Source organism: Festucalex cinctus, chromosome 9 (assembly GCF_051991245.1).
Source record: "Festucalex cinctus isolate MCC-2025b chromosome 9, RoL_Fcin_1.0, whole genome shotgun sequence".
Lineage (NCBI taxonomy): Eukaryota > Metazoa > Chordata > Actinopteri > Syngnathiformes > Syngnathidae > Festucalex > Festucalex cinctus.
Window position 1 is genome coordinate 3728657 of NC_135419.1, and position 20832 is coordinate 3749488.

At 39.0% G+C, this 20832-nt stretch overlaps 1 protein-coding gene across 3 annotated transcripts; it reads right to left on the reverse strand.

The window, feature by feature from the left end:
* Positions 1–93: 93 nt before the first annotated feature.
* Positions 94–20161, reverse strand: cyfip2 (cytoplasmic FMR1 interacting protein 2). 3 transcript variants are annotated; one of them, XM_077532012.1, is made up of 31 exons: positions 19907–20159; positions 17602–17774; positions 14592–14741; positions 14419–14508; positions 13787–13864; positions 12734–12835; positions 12386–12567; positions 12192–12288; positions 11227–11355; positions 11035–11139; positions 10867–10955; positions 10538–10775; positions 9745–9897; positions 9506–9645; positions 9204–9351; positions 8681–8834; positions 8270–8426; positions 8101–8197; positions 7956–8032; positions 7118–7226; positions 6908–7027; positions 6625–6824; positions 6449–6536; positions 6201–6344; positions 5999–6089; positions 4938–5070; positions 2998–3071; positions 2799–2893; positions 2475–2713; positions 1964–2111; positions 94–1860 (listed from the first exon to the last, which is right to left on the reverse strand). In XM_077532012.1, exons 3-31 carry the CDS (start codon positions 14706–14708, stop codon positions 1693–1695), a joined length of 3762 nt encoding a protein of 1253 aa, XP_077388138.1. In that variant the 5' UTR covers positions 14709–14741; positions 17602–17774; positions 19907–20159; the 3' UTR covers positions 94–1692. The 3 variants fall into 3 exon arrangements, with proteins under 3 accessions (XP_077388138.1, XP_077388139.1, XP_077388140.1); XM_077532013.1 differs by lacking the exon at positions 17602–17774 and having other exon boundaries at positions 2998–3070; positions 4940–5070; XM_077532014.1 differs by lacking the exons at positions 94–1860; positions 1964–2111; positions 2475–2713; ... (1 more) ...; positions 2998–3071; positions 17602–17774 and adding an exon at positions 3084–4692 and having other exon boundaries at positions 4940–5070; positions 19907–20161.
* Between the last annotated feature and the right edge of the window lie 671 nt (positions 20162–20832).

Below are 20832 nucleotides of genomic sequence, written 5' to 3' on the forward strand. Positions count from 1 at the left end.
CTGTAGATTTCAATTTGTCCAATAAATGTGTTTTTATCAGATACATATTGCCCAGGTCAAATCAAAATAAAATACAGTATCATGAAACTTCGCTTCAGTTAAACATGTTTTATTTCATGGAAATACAACATAATTTCTAATCCTATGCAGGACCGTTGTTGTACAGTTTATAATCTTTTCTCCATTTTCAATACTTCAAAACATGGTCACTTGTACAATTACATAAACAAAGCCTCATGTCACAAATGGAGCCATCAATGACAATAAATTACACTTCCATGCTAAGGTTTCGCAATGATACATTTTGTGCCTTGCCTTTGTTTTTACTAGATTAACCTGTAAAGGAACAATAGCTCAAAGTTGAATAAATATAATAAAAAGATAGTTACAAAAGAACATTTCTTAATTAAAAAAATGTGCAGAAAAAGATCACAGGTAGGGTGTTACTGCTGACTATAAGTTATTTGTTATCCTTGTGAAAAAATAGGGGCGGAATTTAGCATATCTTGATAGCACTGCTAAAGCTAAAGCAAAAGTCCAACAATAATTAATACTGACTATGTTCAAGAAATGCTTGATTAATTATATTCAAATTTGTGTATTGTGTTTTTCTTCATTTCACACATCTATTGGACCAGCATCATCCACACGCACACTCCAAACAGGTTAATCTAGTACAGCAATGTCATCATACACCCAGAGGTATTTACTCACCTTGTTGTTTAAAACTCTGGAAAAAAGTAAAACATGTTCACCAATCATTATGTTTTCTTCTAAATAAGGAATATCATCACTGTATTCAAACAGTATATAAAATCTTTCCAACAGGCAAAATTAAGAAAAATAAATGAGGTTTCCAGTCAGTAGCAGACAAGTATACCAAGGATGTGTAAATAAAAATATTCATAGTAAAACAAGAACAATCACGACACCCAACACTTCACTTAGTTTGACTGTGAAATTTACATTGAAACTTGCGCTGAATAAAAATGTGTCAAGTTAATCTGATGGGTTTGGAGGAAGTGAGATCATTAAGAGCAAATGAAAGCAACCGGGTAACATTATTCCTTTGAAAGTAAGCCGGTGGAATAAACAAAAACATAAATTACTGAAGAAATTATTGAATACAGCATATAAAGATAGACAGAAGGTCTATCATAGGCACACCAGATCATTACACAAATGAAAAATAAGGATATTCTGGTAATCAGATGTGGGGCATCTGTAGTAGGGCCTGTTTTTTTGGGGGGGGGGTTTCCCAACTTGAATAATTAGCATCGATTTAATTAGTAAGTAATTGTGTTTACCTTATGCTTGGACTCTTAGTCTTAACCTGGACTCGTATGTTGTCATATGCTTATGTAATTCAATCTGGTGTGCAGGTGTGGAAAAAAAATAAGAGAGGGCATGCATGAGTCGGATTGCAAGTCATGTGTATATTAAAATAAATAAAATAAGATGTAACAATATACTTCCACTTCTAGTCTCGCTGACTCCACTATTGCAGAGCATTCTTGGGAAATTTCAGGGAGGGTAACAGTTTGAGATGATTCATCTTTACATTTCTTTAGCCAGCGAAAGGAGGATTTAAAGTAACTAACGACCAAAAGAGACCAGAAATTGGCAAGAATTAGCATCACATCCGTGAGGAATGTGTGTGTTTCCGTGTTAGCTGTGTGCATGTATCTGTTTTCAACAAGTGGTAGCCAAGGATTGGTGTATAGGAGGCTGGAAACAGCGAACATGCTCCACAGTGGAACTGTCTGTCTCCACGGCCTTCATATACTTGTTTAGAATAGCGAAGATTTCATTGTTAAGGATCTGGTACTTCCTGATGCGGTCCGCCATCTTCTTGAGTGGCTGTGGGAAAAAAAGACAATCGTGAACATTGCACTTATTCAACAACAGGATAACGTCCAATGCTGAAAATGTGTGTTTGGTACTTCAATTCTGCTATACCCACCACATTTTTGATGATCTCATCCTTGCCATCTTGTCTTTGGACTTTGAGCAGGTGGTAGCAAAAGTCAAAGAGATCAAAACGACGCTGCTGTCCCAACAGAACAATGACAGCACAGCCGGCCCAGTTCAGACCATCCCCAAAGCACTGCCTAAAAGGTCAAAGCGCTCAAATCATGCTTGTGATTAATTATGCTTTAAGTGCAACTGTGTGTGTTGGGAGTAAAGTATTACAAAAGCAACAAAATTATAATCGCTATTGGCAAGTTAGGGCAGTAATTAAAGGCATTGCTACTACAATCGCAGAGATAGTACGTGGTAACCAGACAACCAGTGTTACAAAGTTTTATCTCCACACATATCAGCTATTTGGATCTATACAAAGTGTCTCGTTATAGTTTTTAAGTCATCATGATTTATTGGTTCAACAATTCTCTTTTTAGAGCGTAGCATGTGCTCTGTATTCACCTGTGTCTGTTTGACATATTGACAAACATAAATCTGGTGTTACTCACTCTGCTGTGAACTCGTGAGTGCCCACCGGAATGCAGTACACAAACTGCATTGCGCTCCAAAGGCGGTGGAACTCCATGCACTCGTCGACATGCATGACACCATTGGTGGGAGGGGGCCCGCGCCACACCCCGTCTTGCAAGAAGCTGCGGATGCGCGTCAGGATGACCTCAAACATGGAAAGGCCGCAGCACAGGCGCTCTTTGGTCAGCAAATCTCCCTCACGTGCAATGGCAATTTGCTACCAGAAAGACAAAAAGAGTTAAATAAAACATTCAACTTGGCATATATAAAATACAGCTGGGTTCATATGGGCACGAAAATACCTGAGGGGTTCCCAGCCTCTCAATCAGAGGCACAAGGTGGAGTGGGGCATACTTTGCTTCCAGCCTTTTCATCCTCACTTCAAGACGTTCTCCCTCTACACATCACATAAACAACATTTTTCAATGTCACCTGTGTCAAAAATAAAAACAACTAAAAATAATCACCCATTCAATTTGAATGGTTTCTAATCAAATATACCTTTGATGTATACTCTTGGCAGAATGTTTTGGAAGGGGGCAGCATGAAGAAGGTCACATACTTCCTCCTGTGACTAATATTAAAAAAAAGTGTACAAGATAAAATAACTTCAATGCACTGTGATGCTTAAAAAAATCTAGAGCATGCAGGTAAGACATGGAGTGATGTTATTTCTCATTCATTCATCATATTTCCCTATCCATATTCTGTTTTTGGTGTGTCAATGAAATGTTTACATCTAAGAAATCAGATATCGCTGGTATGTGTATTTTTTGGGGCAGTAAGACAAAAAAGTAGATTTGTAAAAGACCCTTCTGCAGGTGTCAGTATCTCTGAGTTGGCTGTGAAAATGAAAGAATATGGAAACAAGAAGGCCTGGTACACAAGCTGGGTTCTTGTTTATCCTAAAAGGTATTTGATGAGGTTAAGGTCAGAGCTCTCAGGTTCTTCCATCACAAAGGGCGTTATGGACCGCTGTTTTGTGCACTTGGGACACAGTAAGACCATGGAACACAAAAAGGTCGTCCCAAAACAGCTTCTAAAAAGTTGGAATAATATAAATGATTTTCAGGAAATAAGCTGTGTGATGAAATTTACACATATTTTAATATCATAACTTATTGTTCTTCCACGTATGTGATGCCATTTCTTAAAAGCAGACAAGCTTAAATGACGTGAAGCAGAATGTGAAATAGTTTCCTAGTCTGTGCATTCATGACAGAAAGAGCCATACAATAATGAAAGCAGGACACAAGCATCTAATGTATTTTGAAATTAGTACATGCACAGATGTCCTATATTTAAAAAGGTTAGCATTTGAAGGAGAGCAGAGACGTGTTATGCAAACAAGAAACATGCACCTCGAATCAGAATAAACGTATGGAAGCATATGACTGCAATAGCAAATCTAAAAAAAATGCGATACAGTTTCCTCTATGGATGAAAATCACATTTGGATGCTTACACTGTATCTTGTTATTGTTTATTTATTGTTTTCCTTTACTAGGGATGTAACGATAAGGGCAATATCGTGATATTGTGATATTAAAACTGCCACAATATCGTCATCACAATATTTAAAAGGAACACATCTGTTCAAAAAAAAAAAAAGTCAGGTTGAGTTCCATTTTTGCAGATTTAGCACCCTCTAGTGGCTAGTTTATTAGTGCAATTTAATTTTTATTAGGGATGATTTGGCCTTCTATGTTCAAAATCTATGCTAATTGTCAGATGAAGGGGAACCTAATTTGCTTGTGAAGCGATCAATGTGTGCTTGCATTAGCAAGTAAGTGCCTCAATATTGTTATTAGAGATTGTAGGTGGTTTATATGCATTGCTGTTATTTACTGTTTTTTTTACCATGAGCTTTTTTTTTTTTAATAATAATATTGTGATCTTTTTGAAATATCCCCAACAATATCGTGATGATAACCCCGCCACCACAATATCGTGATATCATATCGTGATGTTTGGATATCGTTACATCCCTATCCTTTACATCACAGTTATATATATATATATATGAATGCCACATGTTTTTCTAGGCCTGGTGAGATATAAAATTGTGTCATGCAAAAAGAGAAATAGAAAGAGAAACGAAACAAAGCAAGCCCAACCAAAATGTGAGAAACAGAACGAAAGAAATCATCTCAATGTTATTTAGATAGCAATGAACAAAACCCATGTCCTTACCACCTGTGGTAGATGCCAGCGTGTAATGAAAAATAGAATGATAGTTTCAAGATTAAACTCACTGTAGCACTCAGACTGGGGCCTGAAAGCCTCTGTCAGTGATAGCTGATTTAGAGGAAATCAGCATCTTAAATAGGGCAGAAAACTTCAGGCTCCCAAACAAACTACACAACACAATCTCAGTCCGGGCTGCCGGATCTTATTATACCAGCTCAAACTGTCATGTCAGCGTCAAGAGTAGTTGTCTTACCAGCGCTTGCTCGATGAGCAGGCAGAAGAGGATGGCGTTCCCCACCTCCCTTAAACTCTGGAAGACATCCGTCTTGAGCTCAGCGTACTCAATAATATCCTTGAGTTGGTGGTGGAAGAACTCCAAGATACCTGCAAAAAAAGGAACATGGGAATCTTACTGTACATTCTGTATGTGATAGATAAATCAAAACCAAAAAAAAAAATATATATTTTTTTTTTAACAAGAGAATACACCCATACTACTAATACTCTCAGACTACTAGGAGGAACAAAAATGATGTCATAGGGTTGGTTGACCCACATTGTGCCCAAGCACCAGGCCCGTGTAGCAGGGGATGAAAGGATAACTGATGGTGGTGAGATTTTAAGATAGTCGGGTCAGAACTTGTGGTACAGAACATCGGGAATCTAAGGATTACTAAACCCTTCACATGGGGGATATCCCATCTGCCAAATGTCTAATCTGAAGTTGCAGGTCTGGTCAGTTTGGAAGAAGGACATCCGGAATAGGATGCAAAGTGGAACACCTCTAATGTTTTGAAATGCTAAACCTTTTAGTGCTAATGTTATTTAATCTTTACAGCCAATGAAAAAAAAGGGGGGATTGGAATGGGTATTGGGGAAAAAATAAATGAAAAAATACTGAAAAAAAATAAATAAAATACTGATACCTCCAAAATGCATTTTCCACAAGTAACGCATGCCCCTCCCCACAATAAATAAATAAATAAATAAATAAATAAATAAATAAGCTGAATGAAACTGCAAAAATGAACACATTGTCACAAATTCCATTTCCACTTTTAAGTCTGCTCTTCAGCACTACTTATTTGCCATCACTGGAAAAAAAAATGCACTTCTGTAGTTCATCCTTTAACATCTCATCATTCAAATAAGACATGATATGCTAACACCTTATGCTATTTCAAAGTCTTCAAAGTTTGTTTGACTTTGGTGCAGCATTTTTTGGTTGTACGATTCAAGTCTTCTATACAAAGAATACAATAAAGACGTATTTCTTCTGAAAGAGAGCAGACGGAGAGAAACAAACGCTTACCTGGGGAGCCATATTCATGGCGGGGCAAGCGGCAAATTTTGGGCATGACTTCGATGAGTGTTTTTACATACTGCAGAATGGTGCCCTGCAACTGAAAGGACAGAAAGTTGAACAACAGCACGTTGAGAATCCATTAAAAAAAAAAAAAAAAAAGTGGAGGGGACATGTTCAGGAAGGTCAAGCAGAACGCGACGATGAATACCAAGCTCTTGACAATCTTTAGCAGCTCTTCCATCACGACAGCAATGCCTTGGTAACCAAGAAGACGACAAATGGTCTTGAAGTGAGGCGGGCCGACAAAATTCCTATAGGAGCTATATATGTGAGAGTAGGCAATGTTCAGAGGCTATTAGAAAAAGAGCAGACAGAGAAAGAATCAGTGTCAGTCATAAAATTACACACAGTCCATTTCAACCTAAATCTTTATGGAAATGAAAGACAAGAGCACACCTTGGACCCATACAGGTAGTAAGGCTGTACGTTGGCTGGCTTGTCTCTCTGAGGCTCCTGGGTGAATGGAATGGCTGTGCGTACAAATCTGTAAAGAAAACATTGAAAACAGTTCAACGAGTCACATGTTTTAAAAAAAAAAAAAAAAAAAAGCGTCTCTGGGAGAACAGACAGACCGGTTCGTGGATCCATTGTAGCAATAATTAGGGAGGAAATCAAAATTGAGCTCCCAAAAGACGTGAAGTGTAATTCGGCCGTAGGGAGCTGACACGTTGTGATTGGCCTCACGGAACATGGCGTCGAAGCTGTCCAAGGTCATGTGCTTGGACAGAAGCCGGTGGGTGAGTCTGTTGATCTCCAGAAGCCACTCCAACTCCTGATCAAGTAACAAAGTGTTGCGTTTACAACCTGAACTGAAAGATACGCTATTTCATCGTTCCCACGGTATGTGATCGTTACCACAATGGATGTCAGATCCTCGCTTTCAAAGCGGCTGATGGCATGGTCCAGAGATTTATACATGGCAGCAGAGATCCTCTGGGTGATGAGACGGTTCAGGTCAATGGAGCGACCCAGAAGCTGTCGCACGCAGAGGGAATCGAGTATATGAATTAAAAAAAAAAAACTGCACTGAACTGCAGACGTACATACTAGAGTTGTTTTCAGTACCTGCACATGTCTCTGTTTGAGCAACGTCTCATAGCGGTTTGAAGGGGGGTATGGTATAATCACCCCATAGTTTTTACACTCTGCACGGAAGCGCTTATCAAGCAGGACACTGTGAAACAAATTATTTCATGGATGCATGTTATTGTGTCAAAAACATCAAACTTAACTCTTTGACTGCCAAAAACGTTTAATAACGATTAGTAAAATCAAGATGTATTCTGCCATTAAATGACTATGTTTTGTTTTGTTTTGCTTTTTTAATCAATGGGAAGTGCAACATCTTAGTGCAGCGCTGCCTGGTCAATTGGTTGTGGAATCAAAAACACCAATTAACTATGGCCAGCAGATGGCACCATTGTATCTCTTTTCAATGGGCTTCCAGTTTATGGAATTACAGTAATACATGATGGAATCTGATGCAATCGAACATTTTCAATGATGAGAGTGATCAAATTCTTTTTCACGTCAAATCTAATTCACAGAGCATCACTAGACAAAAAAATATATATTAGTGTCAAAGTCACTGTTGTGGAGAAAATGTATCTTTTAAAAAAAAAAAAAAAAGCTTGTTTTCTCCTTCAAATGACCTATTTTCAAGTGCTGATTACTAAAGAATGGAAAAAGGTAGAAACATACTTTGTTTTTCCTAATGAAAGAATGGAATGTGGTCTTTCATTTGGTACCCACATTGTATATGTAGTAAAAGCACACAATATTCTGTTTTGCCTTGAAAGAGGAGTTCAAATGCTCGAAATCTGCTGCCACTGTGGGTATTTTTTATTTTTTTTGATAATGTGTGACAGTAAAAGAGTTAATGACACCAATTCACATGTCCTACCTTCCAGCCATTGCTTTATAGTAGGCAAATATCTGATCAGCCAACTTGTAGACAAACTGATCAAAGCAAAGGTTTACCTGCAAAGGAGCCAAAACTTTCATTTCAAGAAATTGACATAAAATGAAGTTTAAGTTACTTTTATTACCTCAGCCTCAATTTCATCATAAAGGAACTGCTTCTTGAACTTAGTGAGAGCATAGTAGCCGCTGTCGTTGTACAAATCAAGTGGATATAGCACATACCTAAGCAAACGAGGAAAACACTAAATACAAACTGCGCTGTGCAATCTGACTTGTTAAGGAAATCGGACTCACTCCATCATGGACGGCTCCTTGGTCTCCAGGATGTGGTCGGTGAGAATCCACGGCATGGACATCTCAATAGGGAACTGGATTCTGCGACCCATGGTCAGCTCAAGGAAGAACTCTCTAAACCAGAGCTGGGAAAGGTCACAACACTGCTGCAGGGCCTCTGAACAAAAGGGAGGTTTATCAAATAAATACAGATTCATACAATCGTGTCAGTTTTTATAACTCTGATATTTGTATTAGCTTTGGAGACAGGAATTGCTTTCAATCCCAGGTCGAGCTCATCCTAAAGTCGTTCACTGGGGTTAAAGGAAGAGGCCATATCAGCAACTGACTGACTGATCAATTGATCAAGAACAAGGACCCCTCTGCCTTGGTCGATGAGGTAATACACCATCTGTCAGAGGTGATCCTCACCGCTGAAATTGAGCAGGTGTGTGAAGAAGAAGGATTGTTTGTGGAAATCTTCTATGGCCACCACAATGGGTCCATCCAGACTGCTGCGCAGGGTCTTTTTAGAGCCACTCTTGTCTGCAATCAATGACTCCAACATAGTGCGCACCATGTACAGCTGCAGGGAACACAAAGCGGGACCATGAAGAAGAAAGGAACTACACACTAGACAGTTTAATGAGACTGAATACAAGAGCAACTCTATAGTAATCCTGCACTATAGTCAATACAACTGCAAGAGTTCAGCTTTATGCTCTTGCTACAACTCCAATAGTAACCGTAAAGAAAATTACAACTCAGCACAATTACTGTTTAGTAGGAAAATTTGCATTTAATTTAATTGGTATTTATGCAACTAAAGAAATGGCTGGTAAGTTGCAAACTTGCAATCAAACGTACATTGAGAGGAATTGCGGTACAACACAAAACATTTTCGCTTACTGCACATTTGTGTTTTGATGAGAACAATAACTTCAGTAAGACTTACTTGCGTGCTAGAAGGTCCCACAGCTCTCCGGGGTACCTTGATATCAAAACCACCTTTGGGGTCCTTCTCCCCCCTCAGACACGGATCATTTGGAGGTTCCCTCGCCCCCTCCCAGTCGCAAACGGTTTTTCGAATGGCTTGGAGAACACTGCAGAAAAAAAGGTGTTTTCATTTTTTATTTAGTCATTGACGAAAATTGTCAGTTTCTAGTTTAGTTTTCGTTTGATTTTCATCTGAAGAGAAATTTTCCTGACGAAAAAATTTTGGCGCCGAAATTATCACTGGATCTGAACTGTATGTACCTAATGAGGACATTCTTCTTTTTGCGCACAGCCTGGCGCAGAGGCTCCCTGAGGGTCATCTGGGCAAAGTCCTGCAGTGCTGCGTAGATGGTATTCCTGATAGCCTGATTAAACACGGACTCCATTCGGCCCATCAGGACCTGATAGGCACAATGACGTCGGAACGATTAGCGCATGCTGAGCCTTGCGCTCGTATTAGGAAGACCAAACTTCAAAAGGTAACAAAAGGGCTTTTGTACCTGAAGCCCTTTAATCATGGCAATCACTTCCACCAGAGCAAACTTCTCTTCACTGGTGTAATTATAACGTGTGGCTCGTTCATATTCTTCTGCTGTGCCCGGACAATCCTTATTACAAAATTTATCTGTGGGATGGACCAGCTTCCATGAGTACTGAAAGAGGCAGAAAGGATTGATTAATTTGACGGTGCCTTTAAGAATATGTAAACATACTGTACATTCACCATTGACTTTCAACACATTAGGTACAACTTACACAAGCTAATGAACTATAATCAAGATTTTTAAGAATATACCTTTACAAATATAAAGGGACTGTCTCAGAAAATTTGAATATTGTGATAAAGTCCCTTATTTTCTGTAATGCAATTAAATAAGCAAAAATGCCATACATTCTGGATTCATCACAAATCAACTGAAATATTGCAAGCCTTTTATTGTTTTTAATATTGCTGATTATGGCTTACAACTTTAAGAAAACTCAAATATCCTATCTCAAAATATTAGAATATTTCCTCAGACCATGCAAGTAAAAAAAAAAAAAAAAAAAAAAAAAGCCATAATCAGCAATATTAAAACAATAAAAGGCTTGCAATATTTCAGTTGATTTGTAATGAATCCAGAATGTATGGCATTTTTGCTTATTTAATTGCATTACAGAAAATAATGGACTTTATCACAATATTCTAATTTTCTGAGACAGTCCTGTAATGATTCTCAATGTAAATGGGTTTGTTTTAAATAATATTCTCATAACTATGAATGTAGTTTTCAGTAGTGTTGCAGTACTCACAACTTCCATGACATGCGTACTCCACTTGGACAACAACTGCAGACCCCTCAGTGAAAGGTCAAAAAGCTCTCTGTATTCCTCATCTGATTTCTGGCTGTCCAGGCCCGAGCCCGTCACCACTTCGCTGTTGCTGTAGCGCGCCAGCTCAGAGATGAAGCGGATGTGGTCCTCTCTGATCTGCACCATCTGCTCACAAAGGTTGTACTGTGGTGAAATGCTGCTCTGGGTGCACGTCCACCTGTGTGCACAGAGGAGACGAAGGGGGGTTCATGGTTCAAGAAAGACGGGAAGCCGTTAAATCGGAAATTGTGTATTAATGAGTTTCTTACTTGGACTTGTTTTCCTCGTAGTGAGCACTTGTCTCAATGTAGCGGGACAGCTCTATCTGCATGTCTCCAAATAACGGCACCACTTGAAGCTTAAAAGCACAAGAAAGAAAATCTTCTCTGATTTGTTTGATTTGGGACAAAGATATACTGAAAAGGTCAAAGCCTTACTTTGAAGAACTTGTCAATCTTGCTAAGGTTGATCCTCTTTTTGGCATCTAGTTTGTAAATATTGCTCACATTCCCATCCATCAGGTACAGACCAAACCCCATCACCTAACACATGGTCAAACATGTTTTAATGTGGCGGGGGTCACACGCTTTAATGACTAGAGTATAAGAGACTGTAAGAAATGTGTGCACCTTGAGAAGCATGTGTTTCTCGCTTGGAGTCAAATACATCTTGTTCTCATAATAATCTACACAGATGTTGACAATATCTGCCAAAAGTTCCTCATAACCTGGAATCACTTCAAGCTGTTGGTGCAGGCACTACAAACACACAACAACAGGCGGAAGAAACAATATTCAAATATAATATATAATATTCATGACACCAGCAAGAAAACATAACACAACCATTCTGGTCTGTACTTTTTTTTTTTTTTTGTAGCAGATAAGTTATACTCTTTGAAGGAGATAATCCATTGAGTAGTTAGTAAACAAATTAACAGGTCACAATAGACCAGTTGCTTCTCAATTATTTTCTGTCATGCCCCCTAACGTATATAAGAGAATAAAAAGAAGTAAATTATGGACCAATTTACAACAAAGAATAGCTTTATTAACTGTAACAGAAAAGATTTAAAGTGCATCTGAAATTCCAAAATAAAATTAAATCCTTAATTAAACTATAAACTTTTTTTGACTGACGGAAAAATAAAATTACATAAAATCAATAAATAATAATGCATTCAAACTGATCACCAACATTAACTCAAGAGCACTATAAAAAAAAAAAAAAATAAAAAAAACTAACCTGCAAAACAAAAATATAAATTAATTTTTGCTGATTTTTTTTTTTTTTTTTTTTTTTTGCTGTGTGCAAAGCGCACATGCTCAGTGCAAACAAAACCCCTACACCACCGAGCGAATGCTCCCTGCGCACACTCTGCCAATAATGAGAGCGCCACTGCCCCCTAATGTAGTGGAAGTGCAATTGCACTTTATTCTAGGACGGTAAAAAAAAAAAAAAAAAAAAAAAAAATCTAAATAAAAAAATAAAAAAAGCATATCCCCCGAGGTCAAACCCCCTTGATGGAGCCTCGCGCCCCCCCTGGTGGGGCCCGCCCCACTCTTTGAGAAGCATTGCAATGCAATAGACAAACCTGAGTGATCCTGTTGTGATTGGCTAAGAACATAGAAAGATTCTGAGACTCCTGGATGGACTGAGGGTCAGCCATCTTCCTCAGGAACTGAGCTGCCCTAAATACAAAAAAAGATCCCAACACATGAACCAGTTTCCCTTTACGAAAAGCAAATGCAGTCTTGAGAAAGATTTCATTGATACAAGACGCAGTACCTTTTGTAAGCAGAATGATCGTTCTTTACGCTACACTTCATGTTTTTCAGTTCGTCCAGTACAGCAAACATGTTGATAAATTTGCCCAGAGTAAGCAGATAGGCCTCAGAAACAAAATCTTTCCTTCGCTCAGCGTGGCAGAGACGCTTCACTTCGCTACAGAAACGCTCTATAGCTTTCCGCTATAAAAGAAAAAGAAAATAAAACCCATAACATCATTATTTGATTTTATGAAAAGCAATAAATGCACTTTTAGATTAAGAAAATGGATAGATGGATGTACAAACTGCACATTCTTTAGACATTCATGCCCTTCTACCTTCTCAATTATAACTTTAAATGGCTTACTTGGAAATACATAAACTTCATGAGCTTGGTGACTTCAGGCTCCAACACCTCCACCGTTTTCTCGTAGATCTCAACTCTGTTGGGTTGCTCATTGCATTTCACCTAACAAACACAGGAGGGCACCGTTACATATCTAGCCTTTGTGGCTCTTGTACTGTAAATTCATTGAAGGCAATTCAAACTGAGGGTCAATTAAATCGCAACAATAAATTTAAAAATATGATGAATGATAATAATTACAGTGGTTTAATATACTATACATACGCCTTCTCTATTGTTTCTTTGTTTTCTTGATGGTTGTGAAGTTCGCTACCGCACCCATCAAAAAAGGAACTTGTGGTTTGAACATGACAATTAGAACAACTTTTGAACAGTTGAGCTTTTGCTATCGGGGACTTGGACTTTTGAATGGTCTCCCCACTGAACTACCACCCATACAGGAAATGTATTTTTGTAATATTTGTTTTAAATTAGGCGGCACAGTGGATGACTCGTTCGCACGTCCGCCTCCCAGTGCTGAGGCCGTAAGATCGAGTCCGAGCTTTAGCCTTCCAGGGTGGAGTTTGTATGTTTTCCCCGTGCCTGCATGGGTCTTCTCCGGGTACTCCGGTCTCCTCCCGCATTCCAAAGACATGCATGGCAGGTTGATTGGACGCTCCAAATTGTCCCTAGGTGTGCTTGTGAGTGTGGATGGTCGTTTGTCTCTCTGTGTGCCCTGCGATTGGCTGGCAACCAGTTCAGGTGTAGCCCACCAACTGTCCGAAGCCGGCTGGGATAGGCTCCAGCGCCCCCGCAACCCTTGTGAGGTAATAACGGTCACAAAAATGGTTGGATGGATGTTTTAAATTATTTTGTGATTTAAATGACTCTCGTTTTAGTCTGCAGATGGAAATTAGCTTAACTTAGCTAGCTTGGCCAAATATACATTGTCTATGTACACTGACACTTTTCAAATAAATAAATACAATTCAATTCATTAAATTCAATACAACAACCACCGGACTTGATTATAAAGTAAAGTCCAAGTCTATCAACCAATTATTTGTGTTTTACCTGCGGAATAGCTCGAGAACAGCTTCTCCAAGTGTAAAGCATCACAGCATATTCATGTCCTTCTTCCAGCATTTCATTCTGCACAAAATAAAAAAAGTAACGATGCCTTGTCAATATGTGTTCGTAAAGGGGAAAAAAAATGCCAGTTAATAAAAGTTGCAACAAACCATTTTCACAATTTCTTGTTTCATATTTTACTGTGTGCAGGTTTGTGCTAAAGCTACAATGTCTTCGCAGCATAGCACATTCATTCCTCTCAGATGAGTAACCTGTTCCATAATGAATGTGGGCTTTATTAATATTTTAGCACATTTCCTCCATTCAGAAATAGGTGAGGCGCATTTCTCAATCTCTCTCGCGCTAGTATCCTTAAATAGACTGGCCTCAGCCTAAGTGGGATTTCCCGTTGAAATGGAGTTGAATAAAGCACAGCTTCCCCTATTTGTAAGTCGAGTCACGCTAGTCACCTCACGGCATCACTCATGGAGGAAGAGGTTGAGTGGAACTTCGTCTGGCTGAAGCGTGTGGCCATGTGTGTTTGGCCATAATATCTAAACTCGTATCAATTTGCAGGCTTTGTCACAGAAGAACCAGTCGCATTGAAGCGTTTGAAAATAGAAAGCAGGCCTCACCATGCTGGAGTGGACTGTAGCTTGCTCAATATAACGAGCGATGCCGGTCACAAACGCATTCCTATCTTCAAAGTTGGTATCAAAATTGGCCTGGAGGAGATGGGAGAGATTTGTGAGCAGGGTAAGAGACGTGGACACGAGCTGGTCAGGTGACAGCGTGGCTGGGTTAGTACCTGGTACATAATGGAGGAGGGAGGGGGTTCGATGCATGGCTGCTGGTCTGGGAGGGGCAGCTCCTCCAGCAGGTCCACATTGGACAGGGCATCTTCGAGGGTCACGTGGGTCGTCATGGTTACAAAGCCTCACTCACACCACATCCAAGACTGAAAGATGGAGGGAAAACATGAGATTAATAACCATTAAAAAAAAACAACAACAACAAAAAAACCTGCAGATGAACGATGGCACTGGAGCAACTTAAAGACATATTGTGCATTTTGTCTGCCGAGTCTGTGACATACTTATGTCAAAATATCTCAAGCAACAACCAAGCAATGCAGAATACAGATTTTGTTACCATGACAACCAGAGCCGGAGGTAAGGCCTGGAACGAGGCAAACCACTTCTACTTACACATTGCACATTTCAGAGAGCAGAACTCCTTTAACTCCCTGCATTTTTCAAAATGATACAGTTTTAAAGTTGTGTAAAAAAAATTTGTTAAACAAATAAAGATATATCGCAACTGTTAAGTCCTATGTCCACCAATAATGAGTACTATACAATGTCAGTGCTATGCTTCCCTTCATACTGCCATGCAAATGAGGCTCATAGAGATTCTTCACTAATATGCAAATAATAGAAATATGCCTGTATTATTTACAGTACATCGCACATTGTTTGTTGTGCATCATAATATTAATAGATTTGATTTGGAACGCACTTTACATTTATAAATGAAAATCTCAAAGTACACCATACAGGTGACAATAAAAACAATAGAAGCACCCTGCAAATTAAAAAACTGTCAATTAAAAACCAGAGTTAAAAAAAAAAAAAAAAAAAAAAGAAGTCAAGACTAAAAATCAAAAATCAAAATAGAAATAAACCAGGAAAAGCTTTTTTTTTTTTTTTTTTTTTTAAAGGGAAGTCTAATGTATGCGGTTTGAGGAGTTCAGTGAGGTAAGTGGGTGCTACACCGTGCAGACAGTGATGGGTGTGAAGGAGGATTTTGTATTCACGGAAATATATGGGAAGCCAGCGCAGAGAGTGTCGGACGTGGGTGATGTACTCATGTATTCCCACTCTCATCAGGACCCGGGCAGCGCTGCATGTACACTCACATCATACATGAAGCAATATATACTGCATGTACAGCAATTTCCCATCTTGATTGCTGCTAGGAATGCAGTGTTCCTCCCGTTTGAAGAAAGTTCAGCCCTTGACCTCTTTTTCTCACGACAATCACCAGCATGTATAAGCTCTTAATGCTCATCATGGGTCTCTGGGAAATGTATGTTTACATCTGACCGCGCAGACAAAGTTGACAGGGCCAATAATCGGCTTAAAGCACACAGCCAGAAGCAAGAAGATGAGTGTGGAAAAGAAATGAGACACAATAAACTATTGTGTGTCCCATTTGTGAAATGGTATTCCAAATACATTTCACAGTGTTGAACTATTCATTCATTTTCATTTACCAAAATTATAGGCCATTTATATTTGTATTCCTTTGAGTTAGTACTCAGAATCAAGTTCAACCTTTAAGAGATGGAAGCACTTGTTCCAATATAACGGTGCAGTGTGAAGACAATTCTATACAGTACAAATATAAAAAGCAAAAAATAAATCAACATGAATTCTGAGAATTGCTGTATTGCTCAAATACAAATAAAGAATGTGTACTGTAGCAACTATAAGTGTGTTAAAGGATCCACAAGTTTTTAAGAGACCCCATTGGTAACTTTAGTCTCATAGAAAAGTACAACTTGCTCGAGGGGACTAGACTTGAACAGCGCGGTTGAGCGCCAATCCTATTCACGTTTGGGAAAGCCTTTCAAGCCAGAGTTGGCTGAAAAAACTTTCCCACCATATACTAGACTGTGCAACAATTCGGGTGAGTGTGCATGTGTGCAAGGGCCCCCTTCTTCACATTAGAGTTTATAAGAGCTAGGCAGTAGGCCTGCAGTATATTATTTGATTTTTGCTAAGGAAGGATTAAAAGTACAGTACACATCAATAGCATTGTAGGCATCTTTATCAAAATTATGGAGTCATCTATCTTGTTTTTGTTGTTGAGGAAAGTAATGTCGTATTATTATTATTATTATTATTATTATTATTATTATTATTAATTAATTTATTTATTTATTTATTTATTTTTGGCTGAATGTGAAATCCCATAAATATAAAATCCTAACTGTCTATAGCAAAAGTTTAAACTATAAATATACCACAATAGGCTAAAATGTAAATTGTCTTACATTAACAGTTTAAACTATACTACAGACTATGATTTAAAAAACAAAAAAAACAAAAAACTAATAATAAAAATAAAAGGCTTACAGAGAATTTCATTTGGGAAAAATACACTGGAAGAGTGAGGATGTCGGGATGTATGCTGTTGCTTTGCAAGCCATTAAAATAACAATTGTCAAGCAATGTCGTCTTGCCCTCACTGGAACATGTTCGACTTCCCTGTAACAAGAATACGGCCCACCAGTACACTTGGCATCTCTGCAAATGCGAAAAAGACTCTCCATAACTTCTGCTAACAACCCAGGCTAAACATAGCTCCACCGTCCACAACATACAAAAATTCAGTCGCAAGATGGAACAATTAATCATACTTTCCTTGACACAAATAGCTGAGGATAGCTTCCAATGGGGAAAAGAAATACAAACAAGTGAATGCATGAATGGCAAACAACAAATAGGTGCAGGCGATAGCGTATACGGTACATTGAAGCAGGAGTGAATAATAAAAAGCCGTTGTTCACTCTATTAGCATATAGCGCAGCTCTCCTCAGTCCTCATAACAGCATTAACCAGTAAGCATGCATGAGGAAGTACGTGACTGTGGTCAAAACAAAACAGCTTAACCAAACAGTGAAAAACAACTTCAACCACGACTGTGTGACTCCAAAGAAAGTAATATTACAAGAAAGGAAGATGCTTTTACACTGTTGCATAGAAATGTGGCCATTGTCTGTTATCAGGCACTCACCAAGACGAGACACTCACCGAGTGAAAGTGTGTCAAGTCCAGGGTCACACTACTCAGTGGAAACCCCTGCCCCGGGGCTTGCCTTTGTTATATAGATTCATCCTCGCCAAACAAAATCAATCCAGAGCATTTCCATACACGTTCAAGCAGTGTCTGTGTAGTTGACAGCATCGGACGTTGACTAGTATCACCTGACCACATCAATGACATGTTTTTATTTTAGGTCAGTAACAATGGCCATCACATGCTCGCGCGAAAACAAGCCTAGTTAGCTACACATGTAGAGAAGGGACGGGGGTAGGGGGTGGGGAGGGGAACAAATCACATTCATTAGGGTGTACACGGCAGTAAATACTATCAGACAACATTAAGCGTAAAACCAACAGTTTGTGTGTTTTGCCTATTTTTGTCTTTTGCCTGCAGCTCTTTTTCTGCTTCAAATGATCTGTTTGTTACATTTGAAAAAAAGTGTAACACTTCTTCATAGGAGAACTTGAAACTCAATTTTTAATTCATTTAAAAAAATAATGAAACAGTTTTTGTCACACATTACCCTTCTATGGGGTATATGCCACGGAAGAGGCGGGACTATTTTTGCACATCAGTTTGGTTCGGTTCGGTTTGCGACGTGTGGGCTGTAATCTAAATCCATAATTAATGGGCACACCTTTGAGGGACATTGGGAATTGAATTAATGATGTGTTAATGTTCTCACCTGGAAGCACATCACTGTAATTTGAAGAATAAGACATCAGACTATCTCTGTCAAAAAAATCAAACTGACAGCTTGTTTAGTATTGTATGTATCCACGCCATTAGGGAGACTCCATTACACAAACTTTAATGACCTATATCAAAAATCTGGTGTATTCTAGAGATATGCTTTTAATTTTGATTGTTGTTTACAATTGTCTAGAACTGCTGTTGCTGGATTGTTTTCTTTTTTTTTCTTTTTTTTTAGCTACAAGAGAGGTGTTAAATATTAGAAATGCATGTACATGTGAGGTAAGGCAGTTATGTGTTTGCAACTGCTACAATTTAGCATCTTAACAGCTAAGTTTCATTCTGATCAATAATTTCCTGTGATGGAATTTTAATATGCAGAACAAAATGTGTTTCATGTGATTTTTGTAACACAATCAATGTTTGGATTTGCTCTAGATTGAAAGTGTTGGAAGACCTATGAATAATAGCATGCCAAGTTCGATGTGTCTACAACTATAGGCATGCCATTTGAACTGGGAATGGTTAACTGTACAGTGTCTGATTCATCATTAGCTGAATCTCAAGAAAGTTTATTCTGTCCAGTTTCTATGGTGATATTTAGAAATTCAAACAGTAGAAACAGAGCAGATAATGTAGTGTTGTCCTAACCTACTGCAAACCACTACAACAGCAATAAACGTGTTTCGGTCAGTGTGAATTAAAACAGAGATTGATATTAGTTTGTAAAGCAGAAAATTTGAAGCCACTCTTTCACTGGGTGTCATTAATTTATGCAGATGATGTAGCAACTGAAGTGTCCATGACGTGGACAAATAATAATAATAATATAGTAGATATTGAATGATGCTTTTGAGGAAAATTCTCGGTCTGGTGAAGCATGCAGGGAACATACAAATCATGACATAACGGCTATGGGTGAGGGGCTGAATTACACATTCACAGAATGTATGTACAGGGTGCACGCACGCCTGCATGGCGATCACGTGAGTTCATTGTAAATTGTTAATTTGGACGCGAAGCAGAAACAGGCGAATACACTGAATGCCATTTGAGCATCAGTCACAGGCCCGCAGGCGTGTCATCATGAGAGCAGTGCAGCTCTCAAATATTGACACTTCGCTCACTCTCACATCCACGCTTAACCTACTTGCACAAAATGGGGAGTCACATATCAAATCAAACGACTAATATCACACGGGCAGTTATTCCTCTATTTGAAAAGGAGGAGGAGGAGGAGGGGGGGGGGGGGGTCGTCTGGCCTCATCATTCATCGGTGCACTTGCTACGCTCTCCTCACCCCACCCATCTCATCAGCCGACGATGCCGCTCGCTCCAAGCGAACGGGAAACCCGTGTGTGGTGAAAGAGAACCGTCTCACTCGTCTCTCAGCGACGCCCAACCGACCTTTCTTCACGTACTGTGCGTAAGCACTCATAAATACCGAGAATGATGCACTGTGTGAGCAGGAAGTGAAGCGGAAAAAGAGATCAGCTCTCGCTCTCTCAAAGCCATCATCACTACCACAGCTCACATCACATCACCAGCGAGACCACGTTCATCGTCGAGGCTCCATCCATCGGCCGAGTCGGCCACATACCTGCAAAATCGCATGTCCGTCCGACGATACGGGAAGGCGTGCGGACAGTTGGCGCGGTCTGCGACGCCGTTCCGACCTCTTCTCCGCCTTTAGCACGTCTTGAGAGTGGACTGATGCTCTAGTTTTGCCCCAGTGCCGACACAGCTCTAATCCACCCCACACAAAGAGCAGAAAATGGCTGCAAGTGCAGTTCTTAAAGGGACAGTCACACTGCCGTCGACATGATCAGGATATGAGTCAAACGTGATCGGCTTTTCTCGGCGATTCGTGGCCCCACCAGCTATCGTCCATCTTCTTCCGTTTATCCTCACCATTAGCCGATGTTTTAATATACGTAACGTGTGTTAAACATATAGCTAAAGTATTTTGATAATCAAATGTTCTATATTGTAATGCTATGTGTTGAAGTAGAAATTAAACTACATTGTGTTCGACAAACAGTGAATCCCATGACTTGTTGGACCTGAGCAAAAGTTAGTAGAAAAGATACAGTAGTTGAATAATAATAATAATAATAATAATAATAATAATAATAATAAAAGAAAAAGACCTAGTAAGAGTCATATAGCATACTTTCAACGTAAAATCGTGACTGAAGTATACAAAAAAAGGTTAAAAAAAAAAACAATTGTGTCCGATTTTACGTCACAATTACGTCAGAAGTCAACGTTTCAGTTATGTCTTAGTCGGTGAATACACTTGCCACTCTTTTAAAAGAATTGGACTTCGGATCGTTCTAATTTGATTTGTAGCCCACCTAATTTGACAAAGCAAGGAATAGAAAGTACAGAAATTTAAAAAGAAAATTAAAAATACATGTACTCCAGTAAAGTACAAACGATAAAAGCAGAAAAATCAAGTTGCGTTTCGTGGGAAAGTATTTTGACTTTGTATAGTTTCCACCAGTGGTCACGAAATGTTTTCAT